Source organism: Ornithorhynchus anatinus, chromosome X5, assembly GCF_004115215.2.
Source record: "Ornithorhynchus anatinus isolate Pmale09 chromosome X5, mOrnAna1.pri.v4, whole genome shotgun sequence".
Lineage (NCBI taxonomy): Eukaryota > Metazoa > Chordata > Mammalia > Monotremata > Ornithorhynchidae > Ornithorhynchus > Ornithorhynchus anatinus.
Window position 1 is genome coordinate 1,936,766 of NC_041753.1, and position 14,878 is coordinate 1,951,643.

Below are 14,878 nucleotides of genomic sequence, written 5' to 3' on the forward strand. Positions count from 1 at the left end.
GAGGTAAGTACACAAGGCTGGGATTCTAACCCTGGCTCCGCCACTTGCCTGCTGTGGAACCTTGGACAAGTCACTTCTCTTGGTCTCAGTCTCCTCATCTGCAAAATGGGGACCGGATATCTGTTCTCGCTCCCACTGGGACCGCCCCACCTAATCAACACGTATCTAACCCAGTGCTTAATAAAGTGCTCGGCACATAGTCAGCACTTAATTATTAATTTGGGCCAATGGACATTGGTCAGCTGAGCTGGCACGTGACCCCAGGGCCCCTTCAGTTCTGGCCTCATGGCCAGGAGGCAAAAAGAGTTCCCCGGCTGAGACCAGAGCCCTCCGCAATGGGAGGGCCAGTTGTTTGAAACTCACCCGCCCCGCCGAGCCCCTCACCGGGTAGCCACGAGTGACAGTGAGCTCTCCCTCCCCCGGATGACCAGGGTGGGAGCCGGATGTTGGGGGTCACTCAGGTCTGTGTTTGGAGACATTCCCCCCGCCCCTCACCCCGGGGAGGGAGAAGTAAACAAACAAATATGTCAGGGGTGGAACATACTCCCATCCTAGTACACATCCAGCTCCCTTCCTTCCCTGGCCCCCCACCCCCTCCCAGAGCCAGCCCGGGACCCCAACAGCATCCCAAGGGGCACCGGGAGAGGGCCGTGTTCGCCCCCGCCCCGCCGACCCTCCCTCGCTCGGCGCTAGGAGAAGGAAGAGCCGAAGAGCAGGAGCAGGCGGGCGGCACCGCGGGAAACGGAGCGGGGAGACCGGGGCAGCTGCCCGGCCGGAGCGGGAGCACAGATCCACGTGGACGGGATAGACGGTACAGCTAGTGGGTGGCGGCGATATAATTTCTCTTTCTTTCCTTTACATACATACATACATGTCTGAACAGTGCAAATGGCTTTGCGGCGGAAGTTCCAGTTTTAAAAATATAGTACAAGGCGCGTCCGTCCGTGGTTGGGGGGGGGAAGGTGGGGGGAGAGGGAGGGGGCACGGGAAGGGAGGGGGTCGGGGGAGGGGGCCGAGGGGACAGACCGATCACGGCCAGGCTGGCCTCGTCCCACGGCTTCGGGTGGCCGGTGTTCTCTGAGCCCCTCGGTTCGAGACACGAGATTCACAAATGGGATTAATGATAATACTTAGTTGAGGGCTTTTTAATACGATGACTTCTCTCTCTCGCTCTCTCTCTCTCTTTTTTTTGGCATTTTTTTTTTTTGTAAGTGTTAATGGTTATTCGGCCTGACCGGGGGATGGGGGTGGGGGCCGTGGGGAGCATGGACAAGAGTGACAGGGATTCCGGGGGGAGGGGCGGGGGGGAGTGGAGGGATGTGCTAGGTGGTCATGTCCCGTGGCTGTGACCTGGTCATCTGGAAGATGTTCTGTAAGGAAACAGGGATAGGGGGAGAGGATAGGCATGGGTGCGAGAGCCGGCTTCGGGGAAGGTGCCCCCCGGCCTCTCCAGATAGGCAGGTTGTCCTGGTTTCAGACTCCCACCCGCGGCCTGGGGGAGCCAATATCGACACCCCCTTCTCCCCGCCCACCACCCCGGGGGGAGGGCTGTGTGGGTCGGAGGGGAACCCCGGGAAGTTTGGGGGTGGGGGAGGGCGGAGGAGCGGCCCTGGAGTTTTACCTCTTTCTTCCACTTGAGCTCGCAGAACACCCTCTCGAAGCACTCGTGCATGTAGTTAAACTGGAGGAGCGACAGGGGAGGGGGCGTGTGAGGGGTCCCGGCCCCGCGCCCCCCAACACCCCCCAACACCCCCCGGCGCGGGGCAGAGCAGGCGTTCGGCCGCTGGGGGGCGGCAGAGGTCTACGCGGGGCTCCCCGGCGCCCTCTTGTGGCCACCCCGGGCGGGGGCGCCAGGGAAACCCCCTGCTCGGAGGCAGGGGGAGGACCGGGATGACCTCAGGGTCAGCCGGGGGAGCCCCGGATCGGAGGGAGGGTTTGCTTCCCCTCCCACTGCCCTCGGGGGTGGCGCCGTTTCTCCCCTCAACTCACGTATGGAGTGAAGATCTTCACCCATCGCGGTTTCTTCTCTCCTCGCGCGTACTCGAAGCAGAACGCCATCCCCTCCTCGTCCGTGTCCCACCGCTGCATCTCGTCCCACTCGAACGCTATGACCTGGTTCTGGTTGGCCAGGGTGGGCCCGGGGGGGGGGGGGGGGGTTTGGTGAGCTCCAGGGGCCGGGGGTGGGGTGGGCCCGGGGGGCTCTGAGCGGGGGCGGGCCGAGCATCCACTCGGATCACCGCGTCGCGCTAAGCGCTCGGGAAGTACCAAATAACCAAGGGGCGCGTTCGCTGCCCAGAAGGAGCTGACGTTCACGGCGGAGGCGAGCGCCCAAAGGCCTCTGGGAATCGCCTAGCCGGAGCTCGGGCCTGGGCGTAGGGGGAGTCGTGGACGCGAGAGCCCCACGCCCTGGGCCCGGTGTGCCCGCGGCTGCATGGGGGACGACTGCTCACCCCCTTCGGGCCCCCGGGGGGGCGGTCGGCGGGCTCACCTCCAGCTGCCCCTCCTCCGTGCAGGCGTGGAGTTTAAAGTGCTTGATGCTGATGGCCGTGATGACGTGGCCTTTCCTCCGTGAGTCGCAGGAGCAGTGGGGGAAGATGATTTCGTTGTAACCCTCACACGTCCGCAGCATGTTGAGATACTGCAGGGGCGGGGCGGGGGGAGGCCCGGAGGGAGGGAGGGAGGGAGGAGGAGGTATCGTCAAGGCGGAGCCCGGGTCGGGGGTCCGCGGTTGGGAGTGGGGGGCGGGGGGTGGGGCTGGGGGAGACGCTCACCTGTGAGCCAGGAGAGCCGGGCTCTGCTCCCGGTTCTGCCACTGACCCAGTGCCGCTCCCTTAACCTCTCTGGGCCTCAGTCTCCCCCATCTGTGAAATGGGGAGAGTCATCTGGGCCACCCCTGCCCCGCCACCCCCACCATCCCTCCCTTTCTGCTTCCAGTGGGTGGGGGTGGGAAGGGTCTTCCTGCGGGGGGCGGGGGGGGGGGGGGGGGAGGGTGTCTTCCGGGCCAACCCCCAGCTTCCACACCACTACTCATCAATCCATCAGTAAGTGGTGGGCATCGGGCTCTTGTGTGCAGGGCTCTGTACTAAACGCCTGGGAGACGACACTACAAGGGCGGGAGTCTCTACGGGGCTGACTAGCCCCAGCTGGGCACACCCAGTTGCCCCAGGGGACCGACGGCAGCCCCCACTGCCCTCACATGGGCCAAAAGAGGGATGGGGGGTGGAGGAGGGGATATATGTGTGTTTGTGCTCACGTGCGTGCATGCAAGCATACATGTGAGATGTGAAGCGGGGGCAGGGCCCTCCAGGGACCCTGTGACCCAACCCCGGGCTGTGAACCCGGCTTGGGTAAGCAGGCTGGGGGCGAGGGGTTGTGCGGGGGAGCTATTGCAGTCTCTCAAGTACTCAGGACCCAGTGGGTGCTCAATCCACGGACCTGTCGACTGAGTTTTCTTTCAGCTTTCCCGGTCACCCCGGGGGTGTGGCGGGGAGGAGACAGGCCCGGCCTCGGAGGCCAATGCCCAGGGCCACCCAAGCAAGATGGGCAAGGGATGGGGTTGGAGGAGGGGGAGGCCTGGGGGGGGGCATAAATGGGGGGGGAATCCTGCCAGCCCACCTGTTGCGGCACCCCCTAATGGGGTGGCCGGCCCACCTGCTTCACCTGCCCGGCGGAGGGCCGGGCGCCCGGAGGAGGAAGGGAAATCTGGTGGGTGGAGCCGGGGTTGGGTTTTCGGGAAGACCCACCCCGGCCTTCCTGCCCTCACCACAGGCTGTCGCAAATGCGCTCCTTTCCCGCCCTCGGACCGCCCCCAACCCCCGCGCGGGGCCCAACGCCAGCCTGGGAGCAGGGGAGGGGGTGGGGCTCGGGGGTCCTTCCCCTTCCTCCCTCCCCCAAAAACCCCCCACTCTCCTGCAGCCGGCGGGTGGCCCTCCGGGATTCCCCCTCCGCTCCCCTCACACCCCCACGTTTTACAGGTGGGGAACCTAAGGCCCAGAGAGGTTAAGCAAGTCACCCAAGGTCACACGGTGAGGCGGCAGCGGAACAGGCCCTGGCGCTGGGAGGGTGGGGGGCCGGAGGGAGGTGGGACACGGGGAGGGGGTGCACGAGGCGGGGCGGGAAGGGAAGGGGGGGGTGCCACGAGGCCCGGGCGGACAGGCGGCTCCGCCACCCACCATGACCATCTTCCTCTGCTCCGACAGTTTCTGTAACTGGTAGGACTTCTCCTCCGCTCTGATGTAACCTCTCTTCACGTCATCCACGGCCTGTACACGAGAGCGCGTGCAAACGGGTGAGGGGCCGAACACGGACCAGACACGAACGTACACGTACGCAAGGCACAGAATAACCTCTGGACCCCCCCCCCCCCAATCCAACACAGAGAGAGGGAGGGGAGGAAGAAGGACAAAGATCAGTGTATCCCCAGCCCCTTCCTTGCTAGGCCCGCCGCCGGGGGTGGATTCCCCGGAGCGCCGCCCCCCAGCCCGCCCCTCCGCCCACCTGGTGGAAGAAGTAGGTGACGGCGAGGTCGTTGTCGTTGAGGAGAGCTTCCTCTTCCGTGGTGAACAGCCACTTGCGGACGGTGAGGCAGGTGCCCGGCACGGCGGACGTGTAGTTCTGGATGTAGAGCTTGTGGGGGAATTCGTTGGGGGCCAGTTTACGCACTAGACGGCAGGGAGAGGGAGACGGGGAGACGGGGAGGGGGCCGGGGTCGGGAGGGAAGGGAGAAGGAGGAGGGGAGACAGCACACAGAGCTGGGGTGAGAGGGAGGAGGAGCAGCCAGGGAACAGCAGGAAGGCGCCGGGCCCTCGGGCCCATCAGCCCCCTCCCCGCAGGCCCCCGGGGCCCCAGGTTTGGGGGACAGGGCTGCCCGCGGCCCCGGGCTCAAGGGGCGGGGGCTGGGGGTCCCCACGGCCAGCTCCTTTGGAGGCGGTCTGAGCCTCGCTCCTCCACCTTTTCCCAGTTCGGGACCCTCAGAAAAGCAAATATCGCACATCAACCCGGAACGAGGAAGGATGGGCTGCGCGTGAGGGCAGCCGGAGATGACCTCAGGGTCCCCGTGGACCACCGGCTCAACCAGAGAGGAATGTGTACGTGTGTGGTGGTGGGAGGGGGTGTCCTTTCACCCCACACAGGGCAGGTCAGAGAGTCACAGCAGACACAGAGAAAGGGAAGGGAGACGTGCTTTGGGGGAAAAGGTCACAGGGTCCGGGAGCACGGGGAGCCGGGGTCGGGGGGGCCCAGCCAGGCAGAGAGAGCTGGGCTGTGTCTCTGCCCCTGCGTCCAGGGGGCTACGTATGGGGTCAGGCTGGGGACTGGGCATGACCGGCTCTTCTCTGTGCCCACAAGGGCCGGTCCTGAGTGGGAATCACAGCAGGAGTGGTTCTCTTGGGGAGGACTAGGCTGTGACCTCAGGGGGGAGGACAGGGGCGACAGGGGCAGCAGGGACCACCCCCCCAAACCCGCCCCCAGCCTTTGCCCCCACGCCCACGGACAACCCTTACCGAAAGAGTGATTGATTACTTCGAACAGGGCAAAGTAGTTCACCGTCAGGCTGTCCATGCCCACCTTCGCCGCGATGGCCTGAGGAGTGGAGGCAGCGGGGCGGGTGGGGGTCACCGGGGTGCAGGGGGCGGGTCACCGGGGCGACGGGTCATCGAGGGGAGGGAAGGTCATCCGGGGGGGAGGAGGGTGGGGTCACGGTGGGGGGCGAGGGGGCACCGCCGAGGGGAAGCGACCAGCTCCCGAGCGGACCCATCCCGGGCAGCTCGCTGGGTGTAAGCCTGCCCCCCGCCCCCAGGCCGCCCCCTCCCCCCGGGGCGGGCACACGCACCTGATACACCTGGTCGGTGGTGCTGTTCTTCCGCACGCGCACGGTGACGGTGGTGACGTCTGGCATTGCCACCCGCAGCTCCACGTCCGACACGCCGTTGTAGTTCTGCCGCGAGATCCGCCGTCAGGGGGTGCCCCTCCAGCCCCCAGCCGTCCCCCGCCCCCCCCGGGCCGGGTCAGAGACCCCCGGGCTCGCCTACCTCATCGGACTCGGACAAGAACTCCTGCACGATGTCGCTCTCGCCGATGACCCGTGTGGAGCAGACTGCGGGTACAAGGCCGAGGCGCGTCAGCCCCCAGGTCGGTGGGGCCTGGGGGTGGGGAGGGTGGGGGAAGAGGGCACCCCCGCCCATTGAGCCCCCTCCTTGCCCTGGGGCCAGTCACAAGCAGGCCATGCTGCCATCCCCACTGCCCACCTTTCTCCGCGTACCCCTCCACAGGCCCCCTGCACCCTTCCAGGCCGGCCCGCCCAAGCTTTTCTTTATGGCATTTAAGTGCTTACTATGTGCCAGCACTGTAGTAAGCGCTGGGGTAGATAGGAGCTAATCGGGTTGGACTCAGTCCGTGGCCCACATTGGGGCTCATAGTCTTCATCCCCATTTTACAGCGAGGGAACTGAGGCCCAGAGAAGTGAAGTGACTCACCCAAGGTCACCAGCAGACAAGCAGCAGAGCTAGGATAAGAACCCTGGTCCTTCTGCCTCCCAGACCCTCGCTCTAACCACCGGCCCTTGCTGTTTCTCCTGCACCTCTCCCCAGGTACCCCTCCAGACCCCCTTCGGCCTGGATTGGTGGCTACAGCCCGGACCCGGGAGTCGGAAGATCGTGGGTTCTAATCCGGGGTTCGCCTCTCATCTGCTGAGTGACCTTGGGCAAATCACTTCACTTCTCTGGGCCTCAGTTACCTCATCTTTAAAATGGGGGGGGGGGGGGTTGAGACTGTGAGTTCCATAAGGGACGGTGACTGTGTCCACCTCAATTTGCTGGCATCCCGGTGCTTAGTACAGTGCCTGGCACTTACTGACCACTTAAGAAATACCATCATATCATTTCCACATACCCTGCCAGGCCTTACCGCCCTCACCCCTGGCCCACTGCATCTTCCTCCATGCACCTCTTCAGGCCACCCCTTAAACCTCTCCCCATTTACCCCTCCGGCCTGGCCCAGTCTACCTCCCCCCACCCCCCACTTTCTCCCCGAGGCCGGTCTGGTGCGCGCCCTCCCCCCTCGACCCCGCCGACCACATGCCCCCCACCCCTGTGACAAAGAGTCGGTCCGGTCTGGGCCCCCCGACCTTTCTCCATGTACTCCTCCAGGCCCCGCCTCCGCGCGTCCAGCTGCTGCTCGGACAGGGAGAAGGGCCACTTGCCGGGCAGGCGCGGGAAGGTGAAGTTGGAGAACTCCCGCTTCAGGTTCTGGTGCAGGATGGCGAACTCGCGGTAGCGTTTGGAGCACAGCTGCCGTCCCGCCATGTAAACGTTGTATACCTGCCGCCGGCCGGGGAGGGACACGGTGGGAGGGGGGGCAGGCGTGAGCGGGGAGGGGGCCGCGGGGGGACCGCCACCCCCGGACCATTTGACCGGCCCCTGGAATGGCTTCCGATTCCACCCAGAGCTCCAACCCCAACAGTCCCCTCAAATCCAGCCGGGGGTCACGGAAGGGGAGGGAAAGGACCCCAGGGGGTCTCTGAGTCCCATCGAGCCAGGGCCATGCCAGCCTCGGTGCTGGGGATTATTTTTTTGGTGGTATTGGTTAAGCACCTACTACGTCACCTCGACTCTCGCTCCCTTTGCTCTTCGCCCCCTCTCCCCGCCCCACGGCACTTCTGTGTACGTGTATATCTCTATAATTCTACTTCTTTATACTGACGGCTGTTTACTTGTTTTGGCGTCTGTCTCCCCTCCTTTAGACTGTGAGCCCTCTGTGGCAGGGACTGTCTTCATTGCCGTATTGTACCCAAGCGCTTCGTACGGTGCTCTGCACACAGCAAGTGCTCAACAAATACGATTAGATGAATGAATGAATGTGCCAGGCGCTAGTTTTAGTACAGGCATAGCTATAAGCCAATCAGTATGGACACGGTCTTGGCCCATGTGGGGTTCAGTCTCAATTCCCATTTTACAGTTGAGGTAACTGAGGTCCCAGACAAGTAGAAAGACTTGCCCAAGGCCACAGAGCGGTGGAGCTGGGATTGGAACCCAGGTCTCTCACTCAGGGTCTAATTCCGGCTCCACCCCTTCTCCGTTGTGTGACCTTGGGCGAGTCACTTCACTTCTCCGCGCCCCAGGCCCCTCGTGCATTCTGAGCTGCCCCCACCGGGCCACAGTGCCCCCGTCTCCAGAAGGCAGAGAGCGAGGCTCTTGCCCCGCTGGGCCCTGATGAGCGTTCGGTGCAGGGTCCGGCAGCTGGCGGACAGAGGGATGCGTCGCGGTGGGGGAAGGGTGCTCACCACAAACTTCTCGCCATTCTGCTCGACGTGCTTGTAGGTGGGCACGGAGATGGGCACGGCCTGCTTCTCCGTGTAGTCATAGGACTGGCCCAAGGCGTCCTCGCTGGGGTCGAGCCCGTCGGCCTCGTGGGCGGGTACCGACAGCACCGTCAGGATCAGCTCCTTCTCGCCCGCCCGGATCAGGTCCACCACCTGCTTGTGCGTGGCCCCTTCCACGTTCACGCCGTTCCTGGGGAGGGCGGAAAAGTGGCAGGCTGCCTTGAGTCTCTGCTGCTCCGCACCAGCCGGGCGGCCTCGGGCACTCGGTGGCCTCTCTGGGCCTCGGTCTCCCCGTCTGTCCGACCGGGTGGAGGCTCCCGGCACCCCCTCCCTCCCTCTCTCTCAGGCAGGGAGCCACCTCGAGCGGGCTCTGGTCGATCGATCGAGACTCTGGGCCGGCCGGAGGGCCCGGAGCGGGGAAGGGGATGGGGCTGGCCGAGGGGGCCCGAAGGAAAAGAAAGGAACGGGTGGGCAGAGGCCCCGCTTTCCCCCCGTGGGGGGCCGGGCAGGACCTTGCCCTCGGCAACTCCCACAGGAGGCTTTGGCGGGGTGACGGGGGGAGGAAGAAGGGAGAGAGGGGGCGGGGGGAGAGGGGAGGGCATCTTGGGTTTCAAGTCCCCGAGCGCACGAGTCCGGACTTCGCCCCGGAGTCCGGAAAGGCGCGTCTTCACCGGTCAGACTGGCTGCTCTGCCCGGGAGCGCTCCTCCTCTCCCGTCCCGGGGCCTGGGGGCGCCTCCCCTCCCCCCCCCCCCCCCCCGACCCCTTGGTGGGAGAGGGAGGGACTGCGAGTGGCCCCAAACCGCCCTCCCCGCCCTCCGACTCACACTCCATCAGCCAGCCCCTGGCTCTCACCACCCAAGTCCCACCTTTCTTTACCTCTCGCCCCCACGGTGGCCCCGCGGGAGGTGAGGAGGCGGGGATCACCGGACCCATTCTACAGAAGAGGAAACTGAGAACCGGGGAGGTCTGGCGGCTGGTCTGGCGGCAGAGGTCTGGAGGTGGGGTCCTCCTGGCCCCGCGCCCCCGCCCGCTGGGGCGTACTGCGTTTTCCTCTCCCCGGGTGACATCCTGCCCTCTCCCTCCTTGCCGCCCAGCCCCCAGGAGACGCTTCCGCTCACCCCGGCCTGGCACTCTGCCCCGGGAGCGCTCCCCACCGATCCACCCTCCCGCCAAGCCCCGGCCACCACCGGCCCGCCGGCACCTCGTGAGCGGAGGCGCCTACTCCAGAGGCGCCCGGGCCTCCGCGGGCAGTGCAGCCCGGTAGTCAGGGCTGGGAGAGCCGAGCTCTAGTCCCCACGCTCCTGCTGGCCGGCTGGGTGACCACAAGCCAGCCTCCGGGCCTCAGTTTCCTCATCTGCGAGAGGGACTGAGAGTCGTGAGCTCCGGGCGTGCCGGGGGACCATTTCCGGTGTTTTGATCGCACGTCAACCCCACTGATTAGCACAGAGTAAGCCCTCAAACCCCACTGTGATTAGTACGATTGCTCCGTCGCAGGATGGAGGCCTACAGGACCCCTTGGGGGTTGGGGTTGGCAAGACCCTCCGGGTAACCCACTCCCTCCAGCCCACACCACCCTCTGAGCCAGAGGTTGCCCCAGGGGTGGAGGAGGGAAGGGAGGTTGCTGAATGGTGGGGAGGGAAGGGGGGAGGGAAAAGGGAGGACATGGCCATGGGCCAAGGAGGGTGGGGACAAGAGGACACCCGGAGAGATTTCCTTTCCCCGCCCCCCCCCGCCGCTGTCCAACCCCAATACTTCCCTGTGGGGTCCCACTCCCCCAGCTGCCCAAGGGGGGCTGCGGGGGAGACAGCGGCTGGAGGTGGGGGAGACAACGGTGAGGGGCCTGGGTTAGGGGCCAAGCCCTAGGGACCTCTGGAGAAGGCCCAGGAGCTCTGTTGCCGAACTGTCCCTTCCAAGCGCTTAGGCCAGTGCTCTGCACATAGCAGGCGCTCAGTAAATACTATTGAATGAATGAACGGGCGAAAGCTAGGCCAGGCAGAGAAGCCCTAAGGGGGCCTCCCTGTGGAGGAGGAGGGGCGGAGGGACAAGGGCCAAAAATGGGAGGTCCAGGGGTGGGGGCTGCAGGAGAGGAGAGGGGGTGAGGGGTGGGGGGGGAGAGAGGCAGGGGGCTGAAAAGAGAGGGGATGGGGATGGGCCGGGGGGGGGATCCTGAGCGAGGGGAAGGGGCCTGGAGCAGGAGGAGGAGGAGAAGGAGGGAAGGGGGAAGCGCAGGAGAAGGAGATGGAAAAAGGGCAGTAGGAGGAAGGGAGGGAGAAAGAGGAAGGGGATGTGGCCGGGAGAGGCAGGGGGATGGGATGTTGGGGGGAGCCGGGAGTTGGGGGGGACCGGAGGGGGCAGCCTCGGGGTGGGGGAAGGGACACGAGGGGGACCCGGGGAGGGGGGCTCTAGGGGACTGGGTGGGGGATCTGGGACAGGTCAGAGGGTGGGAACGGGGGATCTGGGCGTGTCCGGGGGGGAGAGGGGGGCGGGAGGCCCCGGGACAGGTCTAGGGGAGGGGGATGTGGGCGGCCCCCCGAGGACGGGCACCTGGGCGGCTCTAGGGATCAGAGGTTGGGGGTGGGGAGTGGGGTGCCTGCAAGAGCCTCGGGGGGCGAGGCCTGGGACCCTCCGCCGAAGGGGGGGTGGCTAGGATGCCCATGGGGGGGAGGGGAGGGGGGACCTGGGCAGTCCTGGGGGGTGGAGGGGCCTGGGCCAGGGCCGGGGAGGAGGGGAGGAGGGGAGGAGGGGAGGAGGGGAGGAGGGGAGGGGGCCCCGGGCCGGGGGTGTGTGTGTGTGTGGGCCCGGCGGCGGTCGGGGTCCGGTACTCACACCTCGAGGATGCGGTCCCCCTTGCGGACGCCGGCGCGGTCGGCCGCCCCCCCGGGCAGCACGGCGCTGACATGCTGCAGCGGCGCGTACAGCTCGCCGTTGATGCTCCGCAGCTGGCCGCCCTCGCTCACTTGGCCCCGCACGTTGAAGCCGTAGCCGCTCTCCGACTTGACGATCCGGACGACGCGCGGGCCGCCCAGGCCGCCGCCGCCGCCCCCGCCGCCCCCGCCGCCCCCGTTCCGGTGAGGCGCCGCCGGGTGAATCCCTTCCCCGTCCTCGTCCGCCATCTTGCGAACCGCCCCCCTCCCCCCACCCCCCTCGCCCCCGCCCCTCCCCCCTCCCCCCTCCGGCCCCGCGCCTCCACGCAGCCAGGGAGCCGGCGGGCGCGCCACCCCTCGCACGCACGCACGCACGCACGCACGCGCGCGCGCGCGGCCCCGCGCCTCCGGCCCCTCGCCCGCGGGCGCGCGCCGGCCGCCCGAGGGACGAGCGGGGCAGTGACGTCAGGCCGCGGGGGCCGCCGGGAGTTGTAGTCCGTCGGGGTCCCGGCCGGCGGGCGGCGGGAGGGGAAGCGCCGACACTTCGCCCCCCTCGCCCGTGTGGAATAATAATAAAAATAATGTTGGTATTTGTTAAGCGCTTACTCTGTGCAGAGCACTGTTCTAAGCGCTGGGGGAGAGACAGGGTCATCGGGTTGTCCCACGTGAGGCTCACAATCTTAATCCCCATTTTACAGATGAGGTAATTGAGGCACAGAGAAGTGAAGGGACTTGCCCGAGGTCATACAGCTGACAAGCGTTGGAGCTGGGATTCGAACCCATGAGCTATGACTCCCAAGCCCAGGCTCTTTCCACTGAGCCACGCCGCTTCCCTACCACCGCGTTCGTTAAGCGCGTACTGGGTGCGAAGCACTGTTCTGAGCGCCGGAGTAGGGGATGCAAGGGGATCAGGTTGTCCCCCGTGGGGCTCCCAGTCTTCACCCCCATTTTCCAGATGAGGTCACTGAGGCCCGAGAATAACGATGTTGGTCTTTGTTAAGCGCTTACTATGTGCAGAGCACTGTTCTAAAAGCTGGGGTAGACACAGGGGAATCGGGTTGTCCCACGTGGGGCTCACAGTCTCAATCCCCATTTTACAGATGAGGGAACTGAGGCCCAGAGAAGTGAAGTGACTTGCCCACAGTCACCCGGCTGACAAGTGGCAGAGCCGGGATTCGAACCCATGACCTCTGACTCCAAAGCCCGGGCTCTTTCCAGTGAGCAAGTGACTCGCCCAAAGTCACGCAGCCGACAAGCGGCTGAGCCGGGATTGGAACCCGTGACTTCTGACTCTTTACTAATAATGATAGTGTTGGTTAAGCGCTTACTATGTGCCGAGCACTGTTCTAAGCGCTGGGGGAGATACAAGGTGCTCTGTCCGTTCCTCCTCGTTGCTTGGCACACAGTAAGCACTTAAAAAAATACCACAATTATATCATCGTATGCAGTAACTGCTGAATTGAACCCAAGAATAACAGTAGGAGAAATAATGGGAGAAGGTTTTTTGCGGGGTAACACTCGGAAGATGCAAAACCTCAAATGGGATAAGTTATGATAATTATGATAATTATGGTATTTATTAAGCACTGACTATGTGCCAGGCACTGTACTAAGCGCTGGGGTGGGTGCAAGCAAAATGGGTTGGACGCAGTCCCTGTCCCACGTGGGGCTCACAGTCTTCATCCCCATTTTACAGATGAGGCAACCGAGGCACAGAGAAGTGACTTACCCAAAGTCACACAGCTGATAAATGGCGGAGTTGGGATTAGAACCCACGACCTCTGACTCCCAAGCCCGTGCTCTTGCCACTAAGCCACGCTGCTACTATGTGCGAAGCACTGTTCTAAGCACTGGGGGGGATACAACCTGATCGGGTTGTCCCACGTGGCGCTACCAGTCTTAATCCCCATTTTCCAGATGAGGTCACTGAGGCACAGAGAAGTCAAGTGACTTGCCCAATGTCACACAGCTGTATCTGCCGCCTACCCGGGACATTTTTCCTGCCTAAAAAGATTTCCTCTTCCCCTCAGAGGGAACACTTCGGGCCTGGAAGTTAGCGGGCCCGGGCTCCTCCATTTGGCTGCTGGGCGTCCTTGGGTGCGTCCGTTAACTCCTCTGTGCCTCAGTTTCCTCATCTGTAAAATGGAGATTCAAAACCTGTTGTCCCCCCGCCCTTACACTGTGGGACAGGGACCGTGTCTGACCAGATTCTTTATATCCACCTCGGCATTTAGTACGGCGCGCAGCACGCTTAAGAAACTCCCTCCTCTACTTGTCTGCCGTGTGACCTTGGGCGAGTCACTTCACTTCTCTGGGCCTCGGTCACCTCATCCAGCAAATGGGGATTAAGACCGTGAGCCCCATGTGGGACGTGAACTGTGGCCTTTGCCTCGTTCTCATCTGTCTCGCCTGGCCCACGTCCTACCCCTGGCCTGGAAGGCCCTCCCTCCTCAAGCCTGCCAAACAATCACTCTACCCCCCTTCAAAGCCCTACCGAAGGCACGCCTCCTCCGAGAGGCCTTCCCAGACTAACCCCCCTTTTCCTCAGCTCCCCCTCCCTTCCACATCACCTCGACTCGCTCCCTTTGCTCTTCCCCTGGCCCACCTCACTTAGATATCTATATAGCTATAATTCTATTTATTTATATTGATGCCTGTTTACTTGTATTGATGTCTGGCCCCGCCTCTAGACTGTGAACCCAATGTGGGTGGGGATCGTCTCTCTTTACTGCTGTATTTTACTTTTCAAGCGCTTAATACAGAGCGCTGCACACGGTAAGCGCTCCGTAAATACGATTGAATGAATTGATGAATCCACCCCAGGTCTTAGTAGAGTGCTTGGCAGGCAGGCAGTCAATGGTATTTAATAATAATTATAGTACTTATTAAGCGCTTACTACCTGCCAAGCACTGTTTTAAGAGCTGGGGGTGGATACAAGTTAATCCGGTTGGACACAGTCCCTGCCCCACACTGGGCTCACAGTCTTAATCCCTAATTTTACAGATGAGGTAACTGAGGCACAGAGAAGTGAAATGACTTGCCCAAGGTCACAAGCAGACATGTGGCAGAACCGGGATAAGAATTCAGGTCCTTCTGACTCCCAGGTCCATGGTCTATCCACTAAGCCACGCTGTTTCTCTGCTGTGGTAAGAGCTTGGAAGAGTGCAATATAAAACATAATAAGTGCCTCCCAAGTACTATTAAAAAAAAAACTAAACTAAAAAAAGAAGGGATATTAATGATGGTATTTGTTAAGCACTATGTGCCAAGCACTGTTCTAAGCGTTGGGATAGATACAAGGAAATTCATTTGGACACAGTTCCTGTCCCACATGGGGCTCACAATCCCCATTTTACAGGTGAGGTAACTGAGGCACATCCGAGTGAAGTGACTCGTCCCAGGTCACACAGCAGACAAGTGGCGCAGCCGAGATTCGAACCCAGGTCTTTTCCCAACTGGGGAGCATGCCGGTTCGGGTCCTTCCGAACTGGGGAGCTGGGTCATAAAAGAGAGAAGCATGTCTAAGTGATCTCACAAACAACCCCACAGAAACTCCCTCACTCCTCCATTCCCACAGTTCACTCCCCAGAAAGCTTCCCAAACTGGCCTCGGGCCAAGACCCGGCAGTCCTTCTCCCCGTCCCCTTCAGTGGGGGGGATTTGAGTTAGGTCGGAAGGAGCCAGATGATAAAGACA

The 14,878-nt window shown here is 63.2% G+C and overlaps 1 protein-coding gene across 1 annotated transcript; it reads right to left on the reverse strand.

Moving 5' to 3' along the window:
- Positions 1–818: 818 nt before the first annotated feature.
- On the reverse strand, positions 819–11,456 carry SNX27 (sorting nexin 27). The gene is made up of 12 exons (XM_029056145.1): positions 11,145–11,456; positions 8,279–8,507; positions 7,124–7,316; positions 6,030–6,094; positions 5,831–5,935; positions 5,502–5,580; positions 4,498–4,661; positions 4,173–4,262; positions 2,489–2,638; positions 1,990–2,118; positions 1,622–1,681; positions 819–1,370 (listed from the first exon to the last, which is right to left on the reverse strand). Exons 1-12 carry the CDS (start codon positions 11,429–11,431, stop codon positions 1,323–1,325), a joined length of 1,599 nt encoding a protein of 532 aa, XP_028911978.1. The 5' UTR covers positions 11,432–11,456; the 3' UTR covers positions 819–1,322.
- Between the last annotated feature and the right edge of the window lie 3,422 nt (positions 11,457–14,878).

Coding starts and splice junctions, on each gene's coding strand:
- SNX27 (XM_029056145.1), bottom strand. CDS start 11,431: ATGGCGGACGAGGACGGGGAAGGGATTCACCCGGCGGCGCCTCACCGG. Junction 5,936..6,029: donor TCTTGTCCGAGTCCGATGAG/GTAGGCGAGCCC, acceptor ATCTCGCGGCAG/AACTACAACGGCGTGTCGGA. Junction 4,263..4,497: donor TCACCTACTTCTTCCACCAG/GTGGGCGGAGGG, acceptor TCTCGTGTACAG/GCCGTGGATGACGTGAAGAG.